At 26.8% G+C, this 25,033-nt stretch overlaps 2 protein-coding genes across 4 annotated transcripts; one reads left to right on the top strand and one right to left on the bottom strand.

Annotated features, from left to right (window-relative positions):
* Window positions 1-6,098: 6,098 nt before the first annotated feature.
* On the bottom strand, window positions 6,099-14,181 carry LOC107174080 (uncharacterized). The gene is made up of 13 exons (XM_089222472.1): window positions 13,688-14,181; window positions 10,911-12,320; window positions 10,678-10,847; window positions 10,498-10,603; window positions 9,961-10,421; window positions 9,712-9,898; window positions 8,623-8,846; window positions 7,894-8,146; window positions 7,525-7,836; window positions 7,120-7,318; window positions 6,937-7,047; window positions 6,522-6,867; window positions 6,099-6,456 (listed from the first exon to the last, which is right to left on the bottom strand). Exons 2-13 carry the CDS (start codon window positions 12,289-12,291, stop codon window positions 6,316-6,318), a joined length of 3,891 nt encoding a protein of 1,296 aa, XP_089078598.1. The 5' UTR covers window positions 12,292-12,320; window positions 13,688-14,181; the 3' UTR covers window positions 6,099-6,315.
* Window positions 14,182-20,080: 5,899 nt separating this feature from the next.
* On the top strand, window positions 20,081-24,962 carry LOC107174063 (protein-L-isoaspartate O-methyltransferase domain-containing protein 1-like). Of its 3 annotated transcripts, XM_089222487.1 has the most exons (7): window positions 20,081-20,589; window positions 20,648-20,786; window positions 21,244-21,601; window positions 21,697-21,831; window positions 23,150-23,250; window positions 23,313-23,466; window positions 23,530-24,962. In XM_089222487.1, the coding sequence occupies exons 3-7, from the start codon at window positions 21,286-21,288 to the stop codon at window positions 24,381-24,383; spliced, it is 1,560 nt and encodes a 519-aa protein (XP_089078613.1). In that variant the 5' UTR covers window positions 20,081-20,589; window positions 20,648-20,786; window positions 21,244-21,285; the 3' UTR covers window positions 24,384-24,962. The 3 variants fall into 3 exon arrangements, with proteins under 3 accessions (XP_089078613.1, XP_015380356.1, XP_015380358.1); XM_015524870.2 differs by lacking the exon at window positions 20,648-20,786 and having other exon boundaries at window positions 20,086-20,589; XM_015524872.2 differs by lacking the exons at window positions 20,081-20,589; window positions 20,648-20,786 and adding an exon at window positions 20,972-20,995.
* The last annotated feature ends 71 nt before the right edge of the window (window positions 24,963-25,033 follow it).

The raw sequence follows: 25,033 nt of genomic DNA, 5'->3' as shown, positions 1-25,033 counted from the left end.
TAAAGTTACTTTATTCGTTACTCTAATAAAATTATAATGAAATTACTTTACTTTTCAAATTGAAAAGTAACTCATTACTTTCTCGTTTCAAAAGAAAAAAAAAATTTTTATATTCCTTAACAATATTATCATTGTGTCTGGCAATAATGTTACCTATAGTAAATAGATATAATTTGAAAAAGAAATCAATAGGTATACTATAATCAATATAATACAATATTATTGTTTTATATTTATTTATGTTTTAAATTAACATAGTGTATCTTCAAAATTTTTGTCACTCATACGCGACCTTTTTTTAGAACAAATGTCCCCTGAAACACTAAATAATCGCTCTACAGAAGCACTGAATGGTAAAGCTGTGTTGTATTTAATAAAAATATTCTTTACTAATGTCATTGAATTCAAAATATTGTGAGATCAGCTGTATAAGGAGCTTTAATAAATATATATATATTATATTGCTATACTAGATTGGTAAACATAATAATATTCGCATCATAGACATATTTTTGTTTTCAATTCACAGATGTAGGTACTTAATAATTCGAAACTGTAACGCGTTATTCAATAGAAATTACTTATCAAAAGTAATTTCCATTACATTTTCGTTACTTGGAAATAATTCTAATGAAATTACGTGACGCGTTACAAGCAAAGTAACGCCGTTACAGTAACGCGTTACTTTCGTTACGTTACTACCCAACAAAGCATATAGTTATATATAGTTATATATTATGTAACTTGAAGATTAATGTTTCAAATTATAATTAACATACATCAAAATTCTCAACCAAAATAAATATATCGACTGATTAATTAAAAGTTAAAAAGTAGTGTTCCTATTAGAAAAAACAGAAGTTTTGTATTGCTACAGCATCGTCCTTAAGTGGTACAAAAAAATCTCAAATATTCTAAAATATAGTTATCAAGTATGTAATAAATTCCAAAAATCAGCAGCGGAAAAAATGACCACGGAAAAAAAACCAAAAATTAAAAATCCCACGGAAATAAAAGTGTGTTTTATATTATTTTGTTGATTAGGTAACTCAAATACCTATCATAATACAATCACATAGTTGTTTTATTTTGTGATAAAACAGTACATAATATTCAAACTATAAACATAATAATTAACAAATGTGTAATAAAACATAATTGGGTGTATTGTGATTCCATTCCCCTTGTATAAAACCATTGTAATATAAGATTAAACTTGAACAAATAATAAATACTCATATTATATTCCAAACTTATATTTATATAATTATATAATTTCCCAAAGTGCCTTCGCTGGTTGGTTCTTCCCTCAAGATACTACATGTATTATATATAATAATTAATAATAAAAAAAAAACATCATTTATGCTTATTGTACTTTTTTTTTATTTGCAGATTGTATAAACTAGATTAAAAATAAAAAAATATTATATAATAATTATATATATTAAATATAAATGTATTAACATTTATTTTTAATTTTAATTTTTTCGAAGGGTTTTTTTCTGTGGGCTATTGTTCCATGGGCTTTTTTTCTTTAGGTTTTTTTCCGTGGGCATTTTTTCCGCGATTCCCAAAAATCATAATTATTAAGAATAAAAATAGGGTGAGCTTATTTAATTCTAAATCTAGCGTACTAAATCCCAGCATAATTAATAAAGTATGCTGGCGGAGGAGTAACTAAAGAACTTGGAAATATATGTAACGAAATGCACCTAAACGGGAAAATAATCAATGATTTCAGGAATGGCATTATAGTAACAATTCCCTAGAAAAAGGGAACATTTATGAATTGTAAGGAATATAGAACTATAATCCTCAACTCGTATACTTCAAAAATAATAAAAAGTGTAATAAAGAATAGAACAGAAAAGGCGATAGATACAATCCTAGGGCCCAAACCGATTTGGTTTCAGGCAAAATATAGGGGGGAATTAGTATATAATTACCCGTTTTCGCCAAAATTTGAATTGACGATTCCGCCATCGCCCGTTTCCACCAATCTACCTGCTATGGAATAGTAATTATTATTATTTATAGTTCATAAATTTTAAGTGTTTTGGTTCATCGTGGATCGTAAAAATATTTTAATTAATTTAAATTCACTAAAACTACGTACACATGATGCGGTATACTACAATATTGTAAAGAAATGTTAAATACAAATGAGCGATAAGCGATAGTTGTACTCATTAATCTATGATAGTGTCGATTTTAAATGCACACATACATACTCTATAAAATATATATTTATTACTTAAATATGGAATCATTGTATATAAATCGATAAGATTGAAACTACAGATAAGAACATTTTTTACTCCATAAAATTAATGAGAGGTGACCTCGGCACTAAGGATAATGGTTGAAAAACAGATTAGATGGAACAAGAAACCTTCATCGCGACATCGATTTTGTAGATCTGGAGAAACCTTTTGACAATGTACAATAGAAGAAATTATTTGGAACAGAGACGTATTCAGAAATTTGGCGCCCGGGTGCCAATGTTTTTCCGCCCCCCCCCCCATCTTTATAAATTAATCACATTTAAATATTTAATATAAAATAGGTTTACTATAATTACAAAACAATAAATATTTAAAATTCAAATATTTTTCATTTTCATTTTCATTAACAGAAGATAGGTTATGTAAAAATCTAATGCCGCCCCTATAAAAATGCCGCCCGGGGCGATCGCCCCCTCAAGCTCCCCCCCCTAAATACGTCACTGATTTGGAATCTTAAAAACAATAAGAATTAATTACAACGATAGAACTGAATGAACGTTTAATTTATAATATATACCAAAGCCAAACACAGTCTTAATACAAATAGATGAGATAAAACAAGAAACAAAAATAAAAAAAAGGAGTAAGGCAGGGGTGTATCTTGTCGCCGATGTTGTTATATATATGTACATTAAAGAGGCAATGAAAGAATTGAGAACATAAATAAAGAAAGGAATGCAAGTAGGAAGAACAATTAAGGGTTACTGCCTCTGCCTTGAGATTTGCGGACGACATAGCTTTCTGCGCGGAAAATGAAGACTGAAGACCACGTACAAAACACCCTAATAACAATAGATATAGAATACTAAAAAATAAGTATGGAATGCAACTGAATAAAAAGTAAACAAAAGTTATGTTATGCAGCAAAGCTAATCCGGTTCGACTTAATATATAAATATAGATAATGAACAAATAAATAAGCAAGTATAGCAATATTCACATACTTAAGAAGCAATATAACAGAGGATGGCCGCTGCAAACATAATCCGCAGGATATCACAAGTGAAAAGACAAAAGCCACATATTGACTACCAATAGTGTCAGCATGGAATAAGCAAAAAATTCCTAAAAAGTTACCTATATATGGAGTGTAGCGCTCTTTGGATCCGAAACCTGGACAATAAACTCAATGGAAAAAAATAGGCTAGAAGCCTTTGAGATATAATGCTTTAGGAAAATGCTTCAAATACCATGAACCGAGAGAGTAATGAATAAGGAAGTACTAGATAATATAAAGGAACAACGACAAATATGGAAAAGTATTCAATCAAGAGGAGGCAAGATGAAAAAAAAACACACATTAAAAAGCATATATGATGCCATAATAGTTTATTAAAGAAAATAATTGAAGGACACATTGCAAGAGAAGATCAATGGCATTCTGCATGACACAGATAATGCAATATAGGTACGAATAAGGGAAATTACAAAAACCTGAAAGAATTGTGCTACGATAGAGAAGCATGGAGAGCTGCAATAACAAACAAATCTACGGATTTATATAATAATAAAAAGAGCATACTTAAAGGATATTCAGAGTAGGTATCGAACTTCATTAATAGTTTTCTTTGTCATGTGTAGCCGTGTAGGTATTGTATTGTGTAGTATAAAGCTAGCTCAAGCCTAGATATAGGCCCGGCGAGTTACCTAGTTGAACTCGGTGGGCCGCGTAAAATCTAGGTCAATTTTTGAAATGTTCATTTGAAAATAAATCTTTTAAGGACGATTAAAATCCTACAACTCGGTGGCCGATATTTTGTCTATCCGGCACTGGCATGGCTACGATACATTTACTTAATACACATTTAATACAAAATGTACTAAGTTTTAGTCATGGCATCAAGTAGTATGATGTATACAATTATTATAATGAATGTACTTACTGTTATTACTCTATGACCAACTAATTAATAGCATATTTTGGGAAAACTGGCGTGGGCGATTTGCCTAGGGAGTTTTAATATATTTTGGACGTTGGCCCTCTAAATTTCTAATAGTGATTGGGCACTATAAAACAATTCTAGTTATTCCATAGACCATAACTATTTGAATAGTTACGATATACCTATTCGACGGTTTTAAAACTATTCGAATATTTAAATCGAATAGTTTTTATTCATTCAAATGGTTCGAACATTTGACATTTGAAGAGTTCGAATAATATTTTAATTAATAAATAGAGAAGGAGGTCCATGCATTGTACTTATTTTTGGTTTTCGCATCTCTATTTATAAACAAAAACTAATAAAGGTAATAAGATAATTATATTATGTTCTTGATCTTAAAAAATAAGAATACGTATGAATGTATGATGTGGCCGACGGTCTAAAGTCTTAAAAATACAATAGAGCAACAGGCTACTACCTAGAATAGAACAGCCGACGGCGACCTGTTGGCTGATAGGAGATAAATATTGTAAAGCGCACGTCAAGGGCATTAGTATTTACCATTTAATACTTGATATTATTGTTTATTAATATTATCATAAATATTATTTTTTATTGGTTTTAACAACTATGACCATTAGCATTTTGTGTGAGGTTACATCACGATTGGTTGAGGAACACGAGATTCGTGTCATGAGCTTATATGGGGACAAGGGTTCGTGGATATTTTGATAAAAACACAGAAGGAATCACTCATAAAGGAGTTATGGATGCCGGATAATGCTTAGCCGCAGCATACTTATTATAATAACTACAATAAGTAATAACAACTTAAAAATTTAAGTACCTATTGAATAGTTCAAAAATAGAACATAAAACTATTCGATAGCACTAGTTTGTAAATAATGTGTATAATATAATAAAATCTTTAACAATAATCTTTCAAATCATTTTACATTTTTTATTTAAAAACTACTCATAAAATAATAAAATCACTTTTACTTATTTAAAATTTATTCAAATAAAAAGGAAATTTTGTATTTTTTACACCCGTAGAGATAGGGGCTTTTATTTGGTAATCATGACTATAAGTTAGTTATTTTTTTTCTGAAATAATCAAATAACAGTGGACACTGTAAATATTATTGTAAATTCGTAGTTACAGCGGATATCACAATCACTGAATAGGGAGTCATACAATCATCACATTGTCACTATTGTAATTTATAGTGTTAAGTCATTACATGTAAAATCTCTTTTCTAAGGTAGTTGTTTTCATATTTTCACCACTTGTTTAATACATAAGTATCACCCCTACCACATTTTAATCTTATGGCGTGATTTCATAATTTTCAAACCAAAAGATGAAACAATTTACAATATTTTTGTATAAGTGAATAATTTTACCAGAATTAGTTTTCCCCTACAAACATGAGAGGACTACTAATTATAAATAAACAGTAGTAAAACCGAAACCTGATTAAAATTGGAAAATATGTTGTTGAATTGTTTTTTGTTTAGAAAAATACTTGACATTTTTTACTTTTAAATCTCTGACTACCATCCCTTTCTTATTGTCTAGTCACTACCAGAAACCTTTATTAGTGTTGCTCAAACAAATAGTAAGATGACAGACAAAAAATTAAAAACAGTAATTGTGAATCAATACATTCTGCAATTTTTTTAAAAATAAATTTATTATGTATCTAGTCTTAAATGTAGCCTTATGTATTAAAATAAAATGTCTAAGTATTTAATTCATCAGGAATTTAACTTCAAAATTTAAAAATGTATATATAAAAAAAATAGTAGCTATGTATTTTTGATATTTTGTAATTGTGGCAAGAACAACTTCTAAAGAACTTTGTATTGAATTACTAAGCTTTTCGATTTGAAAAAAAATAAGGAGAAAAATGTAATAACCTTTTTTCTTTTATTTTTATAACAGTTTTTATTTACAAAACATGAATGTACAAAGGTAACTATAATTTATCATAGGGAACACAAAAATACTTACAAAAATACTTAGAATTAAGTTTTAAAAAATAATATTATTATATGAGTCAATTGAGATATATGAAATAAAATTTCATATTATAAGTAAAAGATAATATTTTAATGTTGAGGAATGTAGGTTTCAACTACATATATTCATATCCAGATATTTGTTGTCTTAACATTATAATAGCATTGATTATTTTTAATGATTGACCTAGTGGAACTTTTAATACTTTAAGGATATCATCTTGAGTTAACATTAAAAATGTCTCACCATCAATTTCCTATATAAATAATAATAGATTAGAGAATGTACAAAACAATAATAAAAATAATAATAAATCCTTACTTGATCAATGAAACGATCAGCTATACTGATTTCTTCATTGGTAGTTACATTTGAGTTATAACATTCCACCACTTTTTGAACAAATGAGGCCACTTCTTGAATGGACCATTTTCTTGCGTCAGTAGTATTGAATAATGGTATACCTAGTTGAGCATTATATGTTGTCCAAAAACTGGATTGTGTTTCCATTGATACTGAGCCCAAATTATATCCCACAAGACCCAAACCAATAGTTTTGCGTAATTTGTTGTTATTGTTTCTTGGAATGATGTCATTAATAAGTGTGTTTTTAATAACAGTATCGCATTCTGGTTCAATATCGTTTGCATCCAACAGAAAATTTAATCTAAATAATTTTTAATTAAATCAATTATAAATAAAATAATGAAACTTAAAAGTATTTAAGTTATACTACCTTTTTTCATTTATTTTTTCTTTGATATTAGCCAAATTAATTTGTTCTTTATTTAATTTGTTTTCTTTTTTATTTTCATCATTCTGATGTACATTACTTTTCATTTTTGAACTATATAACATTCATTCAATTAAATTGGTTATCAATCGATAAGAAAACATTTAAAGTATAATTTAATACTACCTTGTCAATGTAGTGGTAATTATAACATTATGAGTTTTCAATCGATCAGGCATCTTTGCTAACCCAGCAACAGCAGTTTTCCATGAATCCATTTCATATGGACAGTCTACTATTTCGTCATGATCCAGTTTTAAACTATTTGATGAATTTCCATAACCTTTACAACCAAGAATATTGCAATTCCGAAGCATATTAGATGCTTAAATTTACAAAAAAAAAAATAAATTAAATATTAATAATAAAAATTAAATAAAACTATTAATTGAATATAAGGCAAATTAAACATTTCAGAAGATTAATCTTTTACTCTAGTTATGTGGAAAAAATTAACTTAACACAATGCAAGATTTTAGACTAAATTCATTAACTTAACTATATTTATTTACATAATTAATAAATTTATACCTGGAGGCAATTCAATTGGATGATTAGTTTTTGATGACCATCCAATAGGATGAATATCTGGACTATCGTCTTCAACCCAGTATGCATAATCATTATCAAAACCATCATAAACAATTTTTAGTTCATCGCCTCTAACATCTACTATCTTAGCGATTCTTAATAGTCTCGGAACAACAAGATCAACAACCTCAATCATCATATTATTAGAAAAATCTCGTAAAGGTCTACGAACAAATGCATCTTCGGGCACAGGTTGACTATTTGTTTCTCTTAAGTACTCAGTCCAATTAAAAGGTTTTTTTCCTTTCATATCTAGTGGAATTGTAATATTTTAGTATGTGTTTAATGATATTAAAATTAGTAAATTACCATTATAACCACTAGGTGGAGACAAAGTTCGACCATTGTAGTCACACCACCCTACTGGGTGTATATTAGTTGATGTAATATCTACCCAATAATCAAAATCATCTGTCCACCCATCAAAATGAATACGAACACGATTACCCAAGATATCCGCAACAGTGGCCACACATATTAACTGTTTTGGAAGTGTACGGGTTAATTTATCTAATGCTTCTAATTTACTTCCGATATGAAATTTATGTCGATTTTTACAACTCTAAGAATAAAAAATATTATTTTTTTAAACTAACAAATTAATAACAATTATACAAGATCTTTAAACACCTTATCTCTACTATTTTCGTAATTAAACACATAATCATAAATATAACAACATTATATTAAACATCTTGGACACATTTCTTTGACTTAAGAAAGTTTACAAAACTAGTAGCTAAAGCTGTTTTTTTACTAATACTTCCAATAATATATTTTTATGAAAAATATGTACAATTAACCACAAAAAAGTAGATTTTAAACTGATAAAAGAATTTAAAAAAACAATCTGGGATAGGTGGAATATTATATAAGAAAAAATCAGTTAATTAAATGACTTATAAGTGACTAATATTAAATTAAAATTGAATTTTAATTTGTTTTTTAAATACACTTCACAATTTGAAGTACTAACATAAATTTATGTGGTTAATTTTCACTTTTATCAGTATAAAATAGTAGTTTATTATCACTTACATTGAGGGTTTTATTAGAAACAAAATTGCGTTTAGGAGCAGGTAAAGCTTGACACTCCCTAAGATAACTAATCCAATTAAATGCATTTTTATAGTTTTTTGGTGGTTGTAAAATGCGTGAATTCATTTCACACCATCCTGGATAAAACAAATCTGGACAATCTGCATTTACCCAAAAATCATAAACATCTTCATAACCATCAAAATGTAATTTGATGCGGTATCCTAAAAAGTATAAACATAACAACAATAAGAAGTTCAACTAAGTAAAGAGTCATTATTTATTACCATAATAGGACAGTGAGCATAGGTGCAAATAAGGAATGGCTTGGGAGAAGGGGTGTGTGTGTGTGGGGGGGGGGGGTTGGAATGCTAATTTACCAGTTTATTTTGTTTTCAACAGCACCTAGTAAACTCTGCTCTGTAAACACAATATTAGTTATTTTTGTTTTTAAGTATTAGTTTATTTTAAGATTTTTAATAAGTTATTTCAATAACCCCCTAATTGATACCACTAAAACACTAATAAATGAATGAGTAATTCATAACTACATAATAATTTTTAGTTTTTATTCAGTACTTGTAGAGATTACTCAAGATCAGAATTTATGGCTTTTAAAATGCTCAGAAAGAAAATATTAATTTGTAAGTTATGTCAAACCCCTAAAATTTATAGAAGAGTCAAAAAGTCTATCAAAGTTATTTGATTTAGCAATAACTTAATTAATTCACTTGGTTACTTTTGAAATGTTTTTTGTTACGCAAAAATGGGATTGAAATTGCTACAATATATATATATATAAAAATGTGATTTAGTGGATTAGGATCACTCAACATTAAAAACCTATAAATAATGGTAAATGATAAACTATTATTCAAGTCCAACAGGAAATCACTTTTAATATTATACGTGAATAATAAAAAAATCTTTTTTTAAAATTATTACAATAGCAATATTTCAAGTCAAACCAAGAGCTTTTACCAATTGCATTATATTTTTGCTAAAAAATATATGTGTGTGCTTAATCCACCTTCAACATAATTTCCTATTTGCACCTATGGTACCAAATTTAATTTAATTAACAATTACCACAAACTTCTGATACAGTCATAACACAGAATAGTGCTTCATGTTTGGGATCAATGCCTTCTAATTTTTGTCCTACTACAAATAAGTTCTTTTCAGTCGGATAGGGGTTATCAAACAACTTTTTAGGGGCAGATTTAAATTGCATCTCTGTCATATATTTCAAAACATCTTTATCTTCTATGAGCGTCTAAAACAAAATATTAACATATTGACTTCATCAAAATTTAATTGCTATTTATAAAAATATACTTTAAGATCAAAATAATTATTATCATCATCTTCATCATCATCATCATCATCATCATCATCATCATCATCATCATCTATTGTTTCTGGAGAACTAATAGGCAGCAATGATTTTATAGGAGGATGATTTTCTTCTTTTGATGGTTTATTAAAAAAATTTATAATCTGATTATTCAAATCTTCATTTTCTTTAACCATGTCCGCTGAACAAGAAGTTGATAACAATTGTTTTCTCTTATTTATTCTATTTTCCAATTTAGTTAAAATGTGTTTTCGGTCAACTGCAGTTTTTTTGGATGGATTGGAAGTTTCATCGATACAATGTTCTTCTTCAGTTACTGTTTGTTTTATATCTAAATTTTTACATGCCAAACTACAATATAAATCATCAATCAATTCAGGTTCATACACCAATGTATCACAATATTCATATTTGCAAGAAATAAACTGATTAGATGAATCATCTGAAAATAAACATATTAAATATATATTAAAATATATTATGCACTTATACAGATTAAGCATATAATAATTTTTTACCGTCTTCGGAAGAATCACTATGAGTATCTAAATCAATAATTTCGTCAGACAGTAATACTTTACACTGATTTGAATGTTCTTCAACTGCTCTTTTAGTATTTAAATTCTAAAATATATATATATACATTAATTGTGTTAATAGAATTTTAATTAATTCAAAATAATGCCAATAAACAATACCTGTGATGTACGAGTTTTACTATTATTTACATTTATTATTTTATCATCAGAGCCATTTGAATCATCACCACCATTTTTTAGAATTTGATAAGAATGTAATTTTGTTTTAGATTGTGTAGGAGAATTTGAAGATAACTGGATTGTTTTTTGATCACTTTCAGTTATTTTACCTGAATTGAAACAAATAGTTTATGAGAAAATAAAAAAGAAGATAAATAATTATTTATACCAACCGTATCTAGTATGATTTAACGGTTGACCATCTGATTGCTTTAAAGATTCGGAGTTTGATGATAGCTGAACAAACCTAGACGAAGAACTCATTTTTTGAGGAAAATTGGTATTTTGAATCTTTACTATTGGATCTTTACTAGTAACAGTATGAGGAATAAACTTTTTATTTCTACTCACATTATTAAGTTCAACTGTTCTAGACATTTTACACCAAGAAAATTTTCCAGATGGCACATCTAATTTTTTATGTTGAAAATTTCTAGTTTCCTTTATATTTGCTAATTTATAGGATTTTTCTATATGAAAAAAATCGCCAATTTTATGTCCATTTGGAGAAGGATCTGTAGCCAATTTTTGTTTACTTAAATTAGGGTTTCTTTTGAATACATTTTCTGAACTATTAGAAACTTGTCCGTGATCTGGTACCATTTTATATTTCCTCCCAGGGAGTGGTTGCATTCGAGTTAAGAATTTAGACTCTTCTTTATTTTCACTCCTTAATGCATCTTTTGATGACGTAACCATAAATTGTTTTTTTTGTTCATTAGGTCTAATTACAGTACTGGATTCTTTTAATGTAGGAGATAAAGAAGAATTAGACTTCAACAGTGGACTTTTAGGTATTCCTTTGCTGATCATAAAATTCATACCATTGTGTGGTACTAAATAAACTTCTGATTTTGATTCTTTTGAAGATGCTATCTTCAATTGTTGCTTTGGTTTAAAAAAACTTTTATTATGACTAATGTCAGTATTACTCGATGACTTTAAATGTGAAGTTGTAGTTTTTGGCCTGTTAACTGCAGCTGTGGATGCCATTTTAAGTTGGTTAGATTTTACTGTAGGATTGAATTTGACCAAAGAGGTATTATGTTTTGGAGTAAAAACTTTCTTTACATTTAAAGAATTATTTTCCTTTTGTCTTGTAAATATGTTTGTATTTTTAGTAGCACCAGATACAATATTTTTCTTTATTTGCATCATTTGATCATATATTTCTATATCAGAATCATTATCTGAATCATCACTCACAATAATTTTTTCCTCGGGTATTTTAATTGAAGTAGGTTTATTCAATTCTTTTTTTACATCTATAATTTTGTTATTACTGATGTCACTCAACGAATCATCATCATCATCATCATCATCATCATCATCATCATCATCATCATCATCATCATCATCATCACCATCATCATCACCATCATCATCATCATCTTCAATCACCATAAGTGATTCATTATGCAAAGAGTACCGTGGTAAGTTGTACTGAAAATTAGATTCACTTGAATCATCATAACCACTATACAGTAATGAATCACTGTCTTCAAATGAATCTACATCCATTACGGTTTCTATATTTTCATCAGATTCATCCATATTTTCTCCAGTAAAATTATAATAAAATCCTGGAAAATTTATTCAATTACAAATTATTATTAAGAAAATAATTTAGATACAAAAAACACAACAATTTATACATTTAAACTATAACACTTTAAAAAAAATTAGAATGATTTTGATAAAATAATATTTTTAAAATGATTTAATTATGTGATTTTTTTAAAGATAGAAATACTATAGATGTTTTGCTTATATCTGAGCTATCAACATTTTACATTATTTCAACTTTTACCTTATTATCTTAAGTTTCTAGTCTACAATATGCTTTAAATACTAAATAAATTGACTTACTGAAACAATTTCTACTAAACTAGAAGAATATTGAAACTTCAAAACATTTTATCTTAATGACTTCCAGGCAAAGCCCAAGTATTTTCACACAAACAAGCACATGTGTGCTTAGCAGTTGTATTCTCTAATTAACTACATAATAAAGAAATTAAGTAATATATTTTAGTCGAATAGTGTTTACTATATTAAAATTACTTGAAATAATCAAATATTTAACATTCAATAATTTCTGAATTTTAAATTGAAATTGTGTCTAGATACAAAGTTCATACTTATGTATTTATATAAATACTTTTATTATCTAATATAAAAAATTGTCAGCTTAATGTTCTCTGGACTAAACCTTAAAAACAAACCAAACTACAAAATATCATCTAAATGTGAATCTCAGTGAGGTTAAATTATTTTAAAATGTTTTGCAGCTTTTAAAAAAAAAAGTCAACCACCAGGTAACTTATATCTTATTAATAAAAATATGTTATACTTCTCAATACCAAATGTACCTATTTGTATGAAACAATTGATTTTCATGATGTATAAATTGAAAATTTTAAATCAATAATAGGTAATAAAAAATATATGTACTACCTATCCTAAATTTATAAGTAAACTTCAATAATATTCTTTACACTAATGTAGGTATGTTATCATAATTTCATTTGTGTAGTTTAAAACTTATTATAATATCAATTTTAAATAGTTGAATAGATTCTTAATATTCTAAATTAGTAGCAATATTATTAACATTTTTATTACATATTCAAATATATAATGCAGTAATAAATAAATAAATTCATAAACTCCAATAATGAATGATTTTAATATCTATTTTAATTTAAGTAAGTAAGTTAGAGTATTAAGTGCTATGAGAGCAAACATTTGTATTGTATACATAATTCATTAAATATTTATAAAGAAAAAAAAATTATTAAATTATATAATATTTTTAACTAAAAATATCAAAAATAAATAATTTATGATTGCTTTTATGTGTAGTTTTATCTATAACACTGCATTTTATAAGATAATGTTGTTATTTATTATTTATTATTAATTATTATATATTTATACTTCCACTTACATGTTATCATCATGGTTCATAAATAAGTCTCCATGAACTTCAAGCACAATGTCAATAAATATACAGATACTCAAAATACATTGTATTTTTTTTAAAATACGTTACATAAAATAGATAGTTATAAAATAAAACGTAAATACTAAATAAGCTAGTAGAGACGATTAAAATTGAATTTATTGTATTATTATATTCAGTGTTTATTTTCAAATTTCCATACAAATGTCTGTTGTCTACTAATAACTAATAAGAACTAATATAGTCACTGGAAAATTCTATATAGTATATACATTAACCATAAACGAAGACTAGTTAAATGATAAAAAGTTTATAATAAAAAATATATTGGTTGTTGGTAACACGAGTGGAGCAGAGTAGAACGTAATGTCATGGAGTAAAGAACAACAACCAAAACATGAACAACGAATGTCCAATATTTTTCGAAGTGAATGAAAATATGAGATGAACTGATGCACCACAACTGATGATTGATGAACTGAACGAAGAACGCTAGTTGTAGAATGACTACGAGTTACAGAATTTCCTAATAGGTAATAGGACGGTATGCGGCGTATATCGATACTATTATTATACTATAGCTATAGTTTATGTACACATTCTACAAGAAAATGTAAAATCTTATAAATATCGATAACATTGAGTACATCGATGATTTAACATAGATTCATTATTCATACATGAGTACAGGACAGGACAGGTGTCAGGTGGATACTCATTATAGGTTAACTGCATGAAGAAAATGAATTATTTTTTCATGGTTAACTTCATTCAAATTGGAAAACATAATAAGTATTTTGCATTAGCATCATATATAATTTTATTCGTTTGAGCATTTGGCTGGGGTGGGGGGGGGGGGTGAATGCGCGAAATAATAATCGATTTTTGTTAATACCCTGAGGGGGTGGAAATAGATATTATTGTTATAGTATTTATAATATAATAATGCCTTTAGCCTTGGAGACTTGCAATACCTGTAAACGAGAGAAATTTTAAGTAATTTTTTTAGTTATATTGTTGGTACTGGTCAGTGGTCAGTTATGTCATTGTTTGGGATTTGGGTTTATCGTGATATATTAAAAATATAATTAAATAGGAATTATGTCAACTGTCAAGCTAGTTCCATTTATTAACACCTGACAACCTAGGCACTCACAGCAGCCAGTAGTACTGGCAACTGGCTGTGCCTATACATGTCTAGTAAATTGTAAAACAAAATAATAGGAACTACATTTTTGATGATTTTGACCGGAAAAAGCACCAATCAAAACTCCCACACAATATTTTTTAATTCATAGCACGTAAACAATAGGTACACATGTGCATATGGACGTGATTTATATCATTCGTGGTAATTTACCTACCATTTGACATTTACTAATAAGAGCACCAGCCACCGAGTGAAAAAATTTACTTATATAATTGTACATACCTAATATAAAGCAAAGTATGTAAATAATTTTTAAAAATAATATTATCTAAAATATTGATTTTAAAATGGCACAATTTCGAAACAAGGTACATTTTTGTATTATCTTTGTTTTTAATTTTAGCATATTTAAGTCAGTCAGTAGCACGATTTAAGATATATCTAAATTCACTATCTTAAATCGTGGTTAGTAGCCACTATGAATATTGAATTTTGAAATCAATTTTATATAATATACCTTATCATTGTTATTTTTATTTTATTATATGAATACATACAAACTAAAATACGAAAAGAATATATTTCATATGGTTTGTATTAATTATGTGTAATGAAAATTTTACTTATAATATTTTATCTCTCTTCCCATTAAGATTTAAGAATAATGACTTGAATATATGGTTTTAGTATTTTAAACGGAAAATTTCGAAATAAAAGTTTCAACTATTATTATAATACGCAGTTGTAAAAAACAACAAAATGATAGTATTTAAATTTAAAAATTTAGAAACACTTACTTGCAAGTGAACATAATGGGTAAATGGGTATTTGAAAAATCAGAGGATAGATCTTCGTTTTGAACTTTTGAATTAATAAATGCGAGTTTCCCAGTTTAAATGATATATCATATTTTTATCAAAAATTCAAGTATAAATGTATAATGTTATATGCGTAGGCGCAGCATCGTTTTCAGTGGCACGCTCCTGCCGAGAAAAGTTAACAGAAAAACAATTATTATTATGGAGAATTAAAAATATATGATACAATATGTATAAGTATATTATTATTTTCATCGATCTATATACAAGATAGTCGACAGAGTTGTTATGGATAGTATATATCACTTCATTGAATACATATTAAAGTATATCACAATAAAAAATATATATATACCTATATATATTTTTTTTATTTAATAGATTCAAAAAATTTATAAAATTAGGATTGTAAGAGAAATATTTAACATTTAGGCAAGTGGTTATCGATTTGCTGTACACTGTACAGTAGGTGTCTAGAATTTGAATTCAATGATATAAAAATAGAAAATCATTGTATACGAAAAATAATTCTGAACGGTCAGAATTAGCCGATATTACTGAGTATATTTTATATTATTGCCAATTGTTATTAAGGAATAAGAGGACATATAGGGCAATAACCAAGATTAAATATACCTAAATATATTTAATCAATAAATCAATGGCATAACATACTAAATTTACGGGCGAAGCTTCATAATTTTAAAAATTAGAGTGAATTAGAGCTCCTTATGAAACTTGATGTAAAAATATTATTTGTGTTTGTAATTGATTTTTTTACAATGGTTCAGTTTTTTAGTGAGTTTCGAGCATTTTAAATTTATGCTATAATATATACCTACGTAAAACTTGCTAATAAATTAAAATATTGTAAAAACCTACATTTAAACTTAGATGATAATGTTCTTACCATCATGTAATATAAAAGGTTGATTCACTTTAATTTTAAAACTAATAAACCGCTGAGATAACAAATGCTATGTTATGATCTCTTAAATTAATTAATTTAAATATCATTAATATTGTAGACTGAGTTGGTTTTTTCATCAAAATTACATTAGAAAATGTAATTGTGTGTATTAAGTATAATAATATAAACTTTTTAAAGGTTAAGAAAATAACTAAAATCATTGTAGGTACTTAAAAAAGATACCAATTGTTGCCTTCATTTGAAGGTATAATATTTATAAAAAAACTGTATATACTATTCATTTTGGTAACTGAATGAACTATTCAACTACCTATTTAAGAGAAACCTTGTATTACATTTTCAAGCTTTTAACTTTTAACCAAGTAATAATTATAGAAAAAACATTTTAATTTAAAATGTCTATAAATAGAAAGTTCAGTCAAAATATTTTGAAAATTTAACTATGTATAAAAATGATAATATTAATATTAGTCGAAAACTTCAACTTTTAAATATCTACGAACGGTTATTCATTTTTATATTACAACAAAATAATAAAAACTTCAATTTATGGGAGAATATCTTAACAAATGTAAAAAAAATGTGACCATATACGATATACCTATTGGAAATTGGAATATTAGGCACCATTTAGTGAGTATTTTAAATATCAAAGGCCATACATTTTTGTATAATACCAAAAAAACTAAATTGACATTGTTAAAAACTGGATATGCATAAAAATCCCAGTTTTTCCTGACGCTTTTGAAAATTACTAAAATTTTTTTTATTAAATAAATAAATTTCTTTCTATTAGAAAAAAAGAAGTTGATTATTGTTACTGACTCAACAAATAAGTAAGGTAAATGGTGTTAGATAGTATCTATCAACCAATTATAAACAGTCAACTAGACAATCACTATATAACACCAAAATATAATTTTAGTATTTTACGTTTATAGTGATAAACTATAAACCACAAATAAAGACATGATACAATAGGTATAGATTATGACAAAAAAAAAAAATAAATAAATAATAAATCATAAAAACTATACAATATTCAATATTGTATCTGTGTAATACTTTGTTTAAAAATTGTATCAAAGGCCAAACTGCCAAACCCAATAGGATGAATATTATGATGCATTGATGGGTAGATAAAATCAATTAACATTTTTTTTTTTTAGGTGGGTACCTATTTTTAACTTTAAGACATTTATTACATTTTTTTAATTAGAATAAAATAGAAAAGATGTTACTTAAGAAATTTGATATTATACACATTAGAGTTTAAGTAGGAATATACAAATATCATTAGTTTATAATTAATTAATTTCAAGTTTCATGTTGGTGTATGTATTGTTTAGTAATTGACTGTTAGTATTTGGGATTAGGATGATACAAAGGTAGAGCTTATGTCATATTATACTTATATTACCACACGTACATTATACATTTGTACTTATGTTATTAAACTGGTAAAAAAAAAATTATTTATTCAACTATTAGTAAAAAAATTAGTATATTCCCAGAGATGATTGGGAGTATGTACAAGAAGTACACATTGTAATAATTACTACCTACAATAGTGTAGAAGTGTAATGTTGTTTTTGATAACTTTTTATGTTTGAAACCCATGCATTTACATTTTGAACACAAAATTTTTTGATGATCAATGTTTAGATTTGGATTAAACTTCTTCATTCTTTTAAAATGAATCATTGTAACTTTTCCTTTCACTTTAATTAATGAGTATTCACAGAGAAAAAAATATTTGTAAATGACAATATTAATGTAAAACTATTTATTATAGAATAGTCTAAACTCTGGAACATCATCAAAATACTGATTGCATGATATATACAACAATAGTGATATTATTTTTAAATAGGAGCATACATATTTAGTAACATTCTTATAATATTTAAGTTTGGTACCAACATTACTATGATTTTTGATTTAATTTTTAAATCAGCTGCCTGATTTAATTTGAAATATTGTTTTCTACTGATTTAAAGGAGCAAAAATAAATGAACCTACTATATTATAGTCATAACCAGTTAATATGAACAATTTAATTATTTGCAAAAAAACAAATACATTTTGATGTTCTTGAAGAATAGGCAGCAGATTCTATAAGGTTATATAGGCACTAAAATTATTACAAATATATAGTAAGTACAAATTTATAACAGAATAATAGATTTTATAATTTAAAACTTATTGTTAATGTTAATCATACACTATATATAGGTATTTAAAAACATGTTATTTAATTGCATTCAAATTTACCGTTGGTAAATTCCCTAATAAAATGAAAAATTAAGTCCATACCTTTGCACATTTATAAAATAAGGTATAATGATGTTATAAACACAAATGTATCATCATGTAGGTGATACATTTACGTTACCTATATAATACCATTTTTTACTTTTAGGTCACAAGGTTTATAGGAGTTTTTTAATGGTAGTTATTGATTTTCATATATTTTATGTGGGCGCTATTCTGCTAAAAATATAATAACTGAATAGTCCGAACCGAATAAATTTAAATTATCATTATTTATTTCATCCTTTTAATGGATGGTTTATAACATTGCCCAGTTATGTAGCTTGAGAGATTGTCAAAAAATAGTACATCTATTAAAGATTATCTCGAGTGCTACATTAAAAAAATAAAATCATCTTTATGGAATTTGTCATTCTAAACAATTCAATATTTTCCTTATTAATATTTAATAGTCATTAAGTGACATGACTTCAATAGAGATCATGGATAAAAGTTAGTTAGGAACAATATAAATTGAGATAATTTTTACTAGGGGTTAACTCTTGAGAAACTAAAAAAATATAGAGCAATACTGCAATAGTACTTAATTATTCTTATCAAAAACTTATTTTTATAAAAATTAGGAAATCAATTTTTTTTACAACCAATGATATTATTATTTAATTAATTAATTGATAGTTTCTAACTGTGTCAGACGTCAATAATAAGTAATATTAGTAATAATGACTCCAATACATACCAAAATTTAACAATGTAAAAAAAATTATAAAAAAAAAAAAAAATTATAACAATATATTTTAAACTTAATAAAAAGGCAAACAGAAAATAAAAATCAGACCGGGTTGGTTTGAAATTAAACCATCAGAGTGCGTCTGATAAGATTGTTTTCCAGAAAATGATAACATATTTTTAAGATAAAATCACAGATCTGCTGATCTGCCGCGGATAAAATAAAATAATAACAATAACAAATTCCAAAAATGCGTCCAACTGCAGGTGTACCACCGTCCACCGCCAGAATCAATCCTAAAACAGAATTTACCTGAGCCAACGAGTCCACGACATAGATTAACAAGGCCTTTAGGTATAGAAGATTTTCTGTACATTAATTTATCATCGATTTGATGCACGCTTGCATTGCATAGCGGATTTTTCGGTGACCAACCTGTGTGGTGATATGTTTTTTTTTGGGACAACAAAATTGTCTTGCGTATTGGGCATTGTCCGTGGACCATTCGACCGTTTTGACGACTTGTCGTCGATCAGCTGAATGTGTTGTACTTTAGTATGCGGACTTTTCGGTCTTGAATCACGACGTCTACAGTAATCTTCTGTCATACCCATACCTCATACCAAATTGCCGAATTTCTGAGAATACTGACGTACTGTACAGTGTATAAAGATTTGTAGATGCAAACATATAAATAGTAGAATACTTTTAAAGCAATTTAAACTGTTTCATGCCTTTATTATTGTCTTGCCTGCGTCAAATGGGTTCATCGATTTTTCTTTGAGAATAGTTAAGACATTAACAGCCAGCAATATATCCCGTTTCGATTATGATGTGATGTGAACACAGTCTTTTATCATCATTAGACGACGTTGAATATATCAATAAGAATAATATGTAACAAAAACAACAACAGTTATTATTGACGCTAACGATAGCGCTACACTGCCGAATAGACTAGCCATCACAGTATAAATAATAAAGGTAATAAATATCACTATTAATAGTGTTAATATGTTATTTTGAATTTCTGATTATTTAGTATTAATAGAAAAAGTTACTTACCGGCGTTTTGTGTTGTTGCGTAATTTTTATCATTTCGTTTATGCGTTTTGTCTCTTGTGAGATTTCAAGACGTTGACGATAAATTGGCACGCAAAAACCTGAACTACGAATGATAGGTATGGATATTGTAATATTTATTTAAAATGGTCTACCTACCTATGTGGCTATGTGGTGGCAGATAATAAACATGATCATGTTTTATGCACCTGTTGTCGGCGGTTTTCCTAAATCTATATATTTTTCTGCGAAAAAGAAAACCAATGGCAATAAGTACACATTAACATATATTAATCCATAGGTTCTTATATTTTTTTTAGACAATAAGGTATGTCAGAATAATTACATATTTTAATGTACATAATAATATGCACTGTATAATACATTTATATTAATAGTAACTATGTTATTTTTTCTTAAAATTTTAAATTGAATTTTATTGACTTATTTGTCATAGGTACCTGTCTTAACTAAATGTATAAATTGCTTTCTTAAATATTTTGCACCATTTTGATATCAATCAATTTTATAACTTCACTACTTAGCTTTAACATGGATTTGTTTTTTGGTTTACAGTTGATATCAACATACATATCGTTTGCTTAATAATCAATAAAGATGGGTCAATTTATAAGTACAAATCGCAATGACAACAGCAATGATGAGCTTATTAATTCATTAATTAAGAGAGAGTATATACACACAATTAATGTGGAAAAAGTGTTCAGATGTGTTGATCGAGGATTATATTTTACTGATGATCATAAACTAAACGCTTATAGAGATACTGCTTGGCAATCTGGGGATATTCATTTGTCTGCTCCAAGTGTTTATGCTACTGTTTTAGAATGTTTGGATCTCCACAAGGGTGATAAATTTTTAAACATTGGTTCTGGAATAGGATATTTTAGTACTCTAGCTGGTCTTTTATTGGGTAAGTTCTTAATATTTATTGTACTACTTATTACCTATCCATTTATACTCTTTAGAGTTTAGATTGAGTTTCAACATTTTCCCTTATTTTTATAGGTGTTAATGGTGTTAATCATGGTATTGAAATTCATGGTTCTTCAGTAAATATTGCATACCAGAAGTTGGAAGAATTTAAACTAAAATCTGCAGCAATTGATTATTTTGAATTTTGTGAACCAGTATTCATCGAAGGTATAGTATAATTTATTAATGATTATAAAATAAGTACTTATAAAAAATAAAGATATTGTGAAAAAGTCTGAAAATTATTTTCTTTTAAATTTTAAAATTTATTTATTTTGGCTATAACTTCATAAAAATCTATTTTATAAAATAACTTAAATAAATTTAACAGACCTCGAAAATTGTTTTCGAGTTTTCCTTGTTGTCCAACAGGTCAATGGTTTGAAAACACCCACATTTGTTTTATTATACTTGCATAACTCATATCAAACAGAATTTAACTATTATAAAAAAAACTTTCAACAAAAAGATAGATGTTCTTACCATCAAGCTTCATAATAGTTATATTCACTTAAATTTTTAAGCTAATAGAATAAGACGGGAACTATCTAATTTGCTATATTACTAATTTGTAAGACTGAGACAACATATACTGGTGTGGCTTTCTCTTAAATGATAATTTATTGTTTTTGTCACTTAATATTTCTAAGGATATATTATTATGTACATATACAGTGTTTGGGAAGTAATTTTTTTTGGTAATTAAATTAGATTACTAATTCCTTTTCAAAATTGTAACTAAGATACTTTTTATGGGCAGAAGTCAAGTTACATTACTTTGAGTTAAGAAGTAACTTATTAACAGTAAAAGTTACTTTTATGATATTGTGTTATGATATTCACATAATATGTGTATATATATATATATATATATATAATGTATAATATATATTATACATTGATACATAATATATCAATAATTTTTGATGATATTAAAAGAAAGAAAAAATAACAAGTATTTTTGTAATATTACTACCAAAAAGTAATTTAAATTACTAATAAATTACTTGTAGTAATTTGTTGTTGAATTACTAACAAATTACTTAAAAAGTTACTTCGTTACAGTAACTTGTAACTTGAGTTAAGTTACTCCCCAATACTGCACGTATATTGATATAATATTCCACATTGCACTACTCTGTGCTATGAAATTACACAATTTGCTTCTGCATTCAAATGACAGAGCTTTGATGTATCTTACCCAAATTTCCCACGTCATATCATAACCATTATGTATTTCTCAAAATATTTTGTTTGATGTTTGTTCAGAGATATTGATGTATTTAATGTGCCACTAGGTTACTTTCTCTTCTACAGTACTTATATGGTAGGTTTAACTGAATTTTGGCAAAAACCTAACCTAAACCTATTAAATATTAATTATTATAATATATCATTATTATTATCATTAACTTATGTCAATATTGACATACCGTAGATGTTTATAACTTATATGAATATTTTTAAAATGTTATTGTATTTATAGGAAATGCTTGTGAACTGTTGTCAGTGGGTTACTATGATAGAGTTTATTGTGGAGCTGGAGTACCACCTGCAGAAAGTTCATTTATGAAGGCCCTTATTAAAGTACTGTTTTATTCAAAAGTAAATCTTAAATAATAAAATAAACTTTTCTCATCTATATTTAGATTGGCGGTGTATTAGTTATGCCATTGGAAGGGTTCCTTGTGAAAGTAATAAGAAAAAGTGAATACTTATGGAAAACAATTGAAGTTTTGGAAGTATCATTTACAGATCTTGTTGTGCCAGATAAATGTAGTATTATGAAAGTCGCAAAGTTTCGTAAGTTTTTTATATTATTGTAAATTGAGAATAAATAAATATCAAATTGTTGTTGTTTTTCAGCTACCGTTGAACCAATAACTTTACAAGAGCTATGCAGATCAAATATTCGTACATCCATACGAGATTGCTTGAATGAAAGTCATCCTGGCTTGCAAATGCGCACTAAATGTAAACCTAATACTAGTTATGATGAAAAATTTTTTAATGCCAATTCGTTAAGTCAAATTGTTCGCTTACAATATGGCCCTGTTGAAATTAATAGGGGAATAATAAGTTTACGAAACATAGTAGATACATTCGCTGGTTTAGATGAGGCAATATCAGATGGGGGTTCAACATCAGGAAATGAGACTATTGAAGAAGATAATGATGATGATAGCAACGACGATGATAGTGATGGTGATGAAGAATGTGATAAAAATTTACATCAGAAAACTGAATCAGAAACCAAAAGAAAATCGTCAGAAGCTGGATGTTCTGACCAAAATAAAACTTTTGCAGAAAACGCAGAAAACACAAAAAGAATGAAAATGAACTCACCTACAGTCAAACACTTCTTAAACAGCCAATCTACTAATAGCAGTAGTGATTTATGGGAGACTATATCTAGTGATGCATCAGAGCCTGATGATGATCACAACCTTGATGATTCTGATAGCTGGGTATCATCTGAAGAAAATGATCACAATGGTTTAAGACATGATGATTTTGGTGGAATCTATAACTCTTTGTTTAATACTGATGGTATCCATGACAGCGATACTGACAGTGAAGTTGCTAGAGAATTGTTATTATACCGCTTTCTGAGCGAACGCAAAGAAAACGAATTGAGTAAACTTTTGAAGGGTAAAATTGATCTGTTACCAGTACCAACTATGCTCAAACAGTTTCTCAATTATAACAAAGAAGATTAATTTGATTTATGGCTGTTTATAAAACATTTTTCTGTTATATTATCATTCGATTAATTAGTTCTTAATTGTATATAATATATATATCTCAACCATACATTTTTTTATAGTTTAGTTGTTATTTTAAGAACTCAAATATTATTTGTACATTATTAACTAATAACTACTATGTCTTAAACATATTACATTTTTTGTATCTTTTTAAGTATTCATTGTTTAAAGAAAGTGCAACCACCATATTCAAAGAAATCAATTTTCCCTTTCAAACTATTATAGACGTGGGATAGTTTAAAAAAAAATAACATAATATATTAATATGTATTATGTTGTGTTGTGTTAAGATTTATTCTGGATTTTTTTTAATTTTTTTTGTTAAATAATTTATGTAATTTTATTTACCTTTATAAATAATAGCCAGGATATGATAATATATTATTTTTTTTGAATCATTTCAGTTACAATAATGTATATTTGATAATATTGTCAGATGTGTAAGTGTCACAATGATTAATATTCTAAATTATAATTATTTAAATGTTTAATATATTTGTAAACATCAATAAAGGAACGTTTTCATTATGATTTTCAAGAATTTTTATAGAGCTTTAATTTTTAATATTTCCTTTCTTTAATCATAGTTAAAGGAAAGCAGT

Source organism: Diuraphis noxia, unplaced genomic scaffold (genome assembly GCF_037042655.1).
Source record: "Diuraphis noxia isolate RWA-SAM2 unplaced genomic scaffold, SU_Dnox_SAM2 contig0003, whole genome shotgun sequence".
In the NCBI taxonomy this organism is placed as follows: Eukaryota; Metazoa; Arthropoda; class Insecta; order Hemiptera; family Aphididae; genus Diuraphis; species Diuraphis noxia.
Note: the sequence above shows the minus strand (reverse complement) of the source record. Positions and strands in the feature narration are given on the sequence as shown.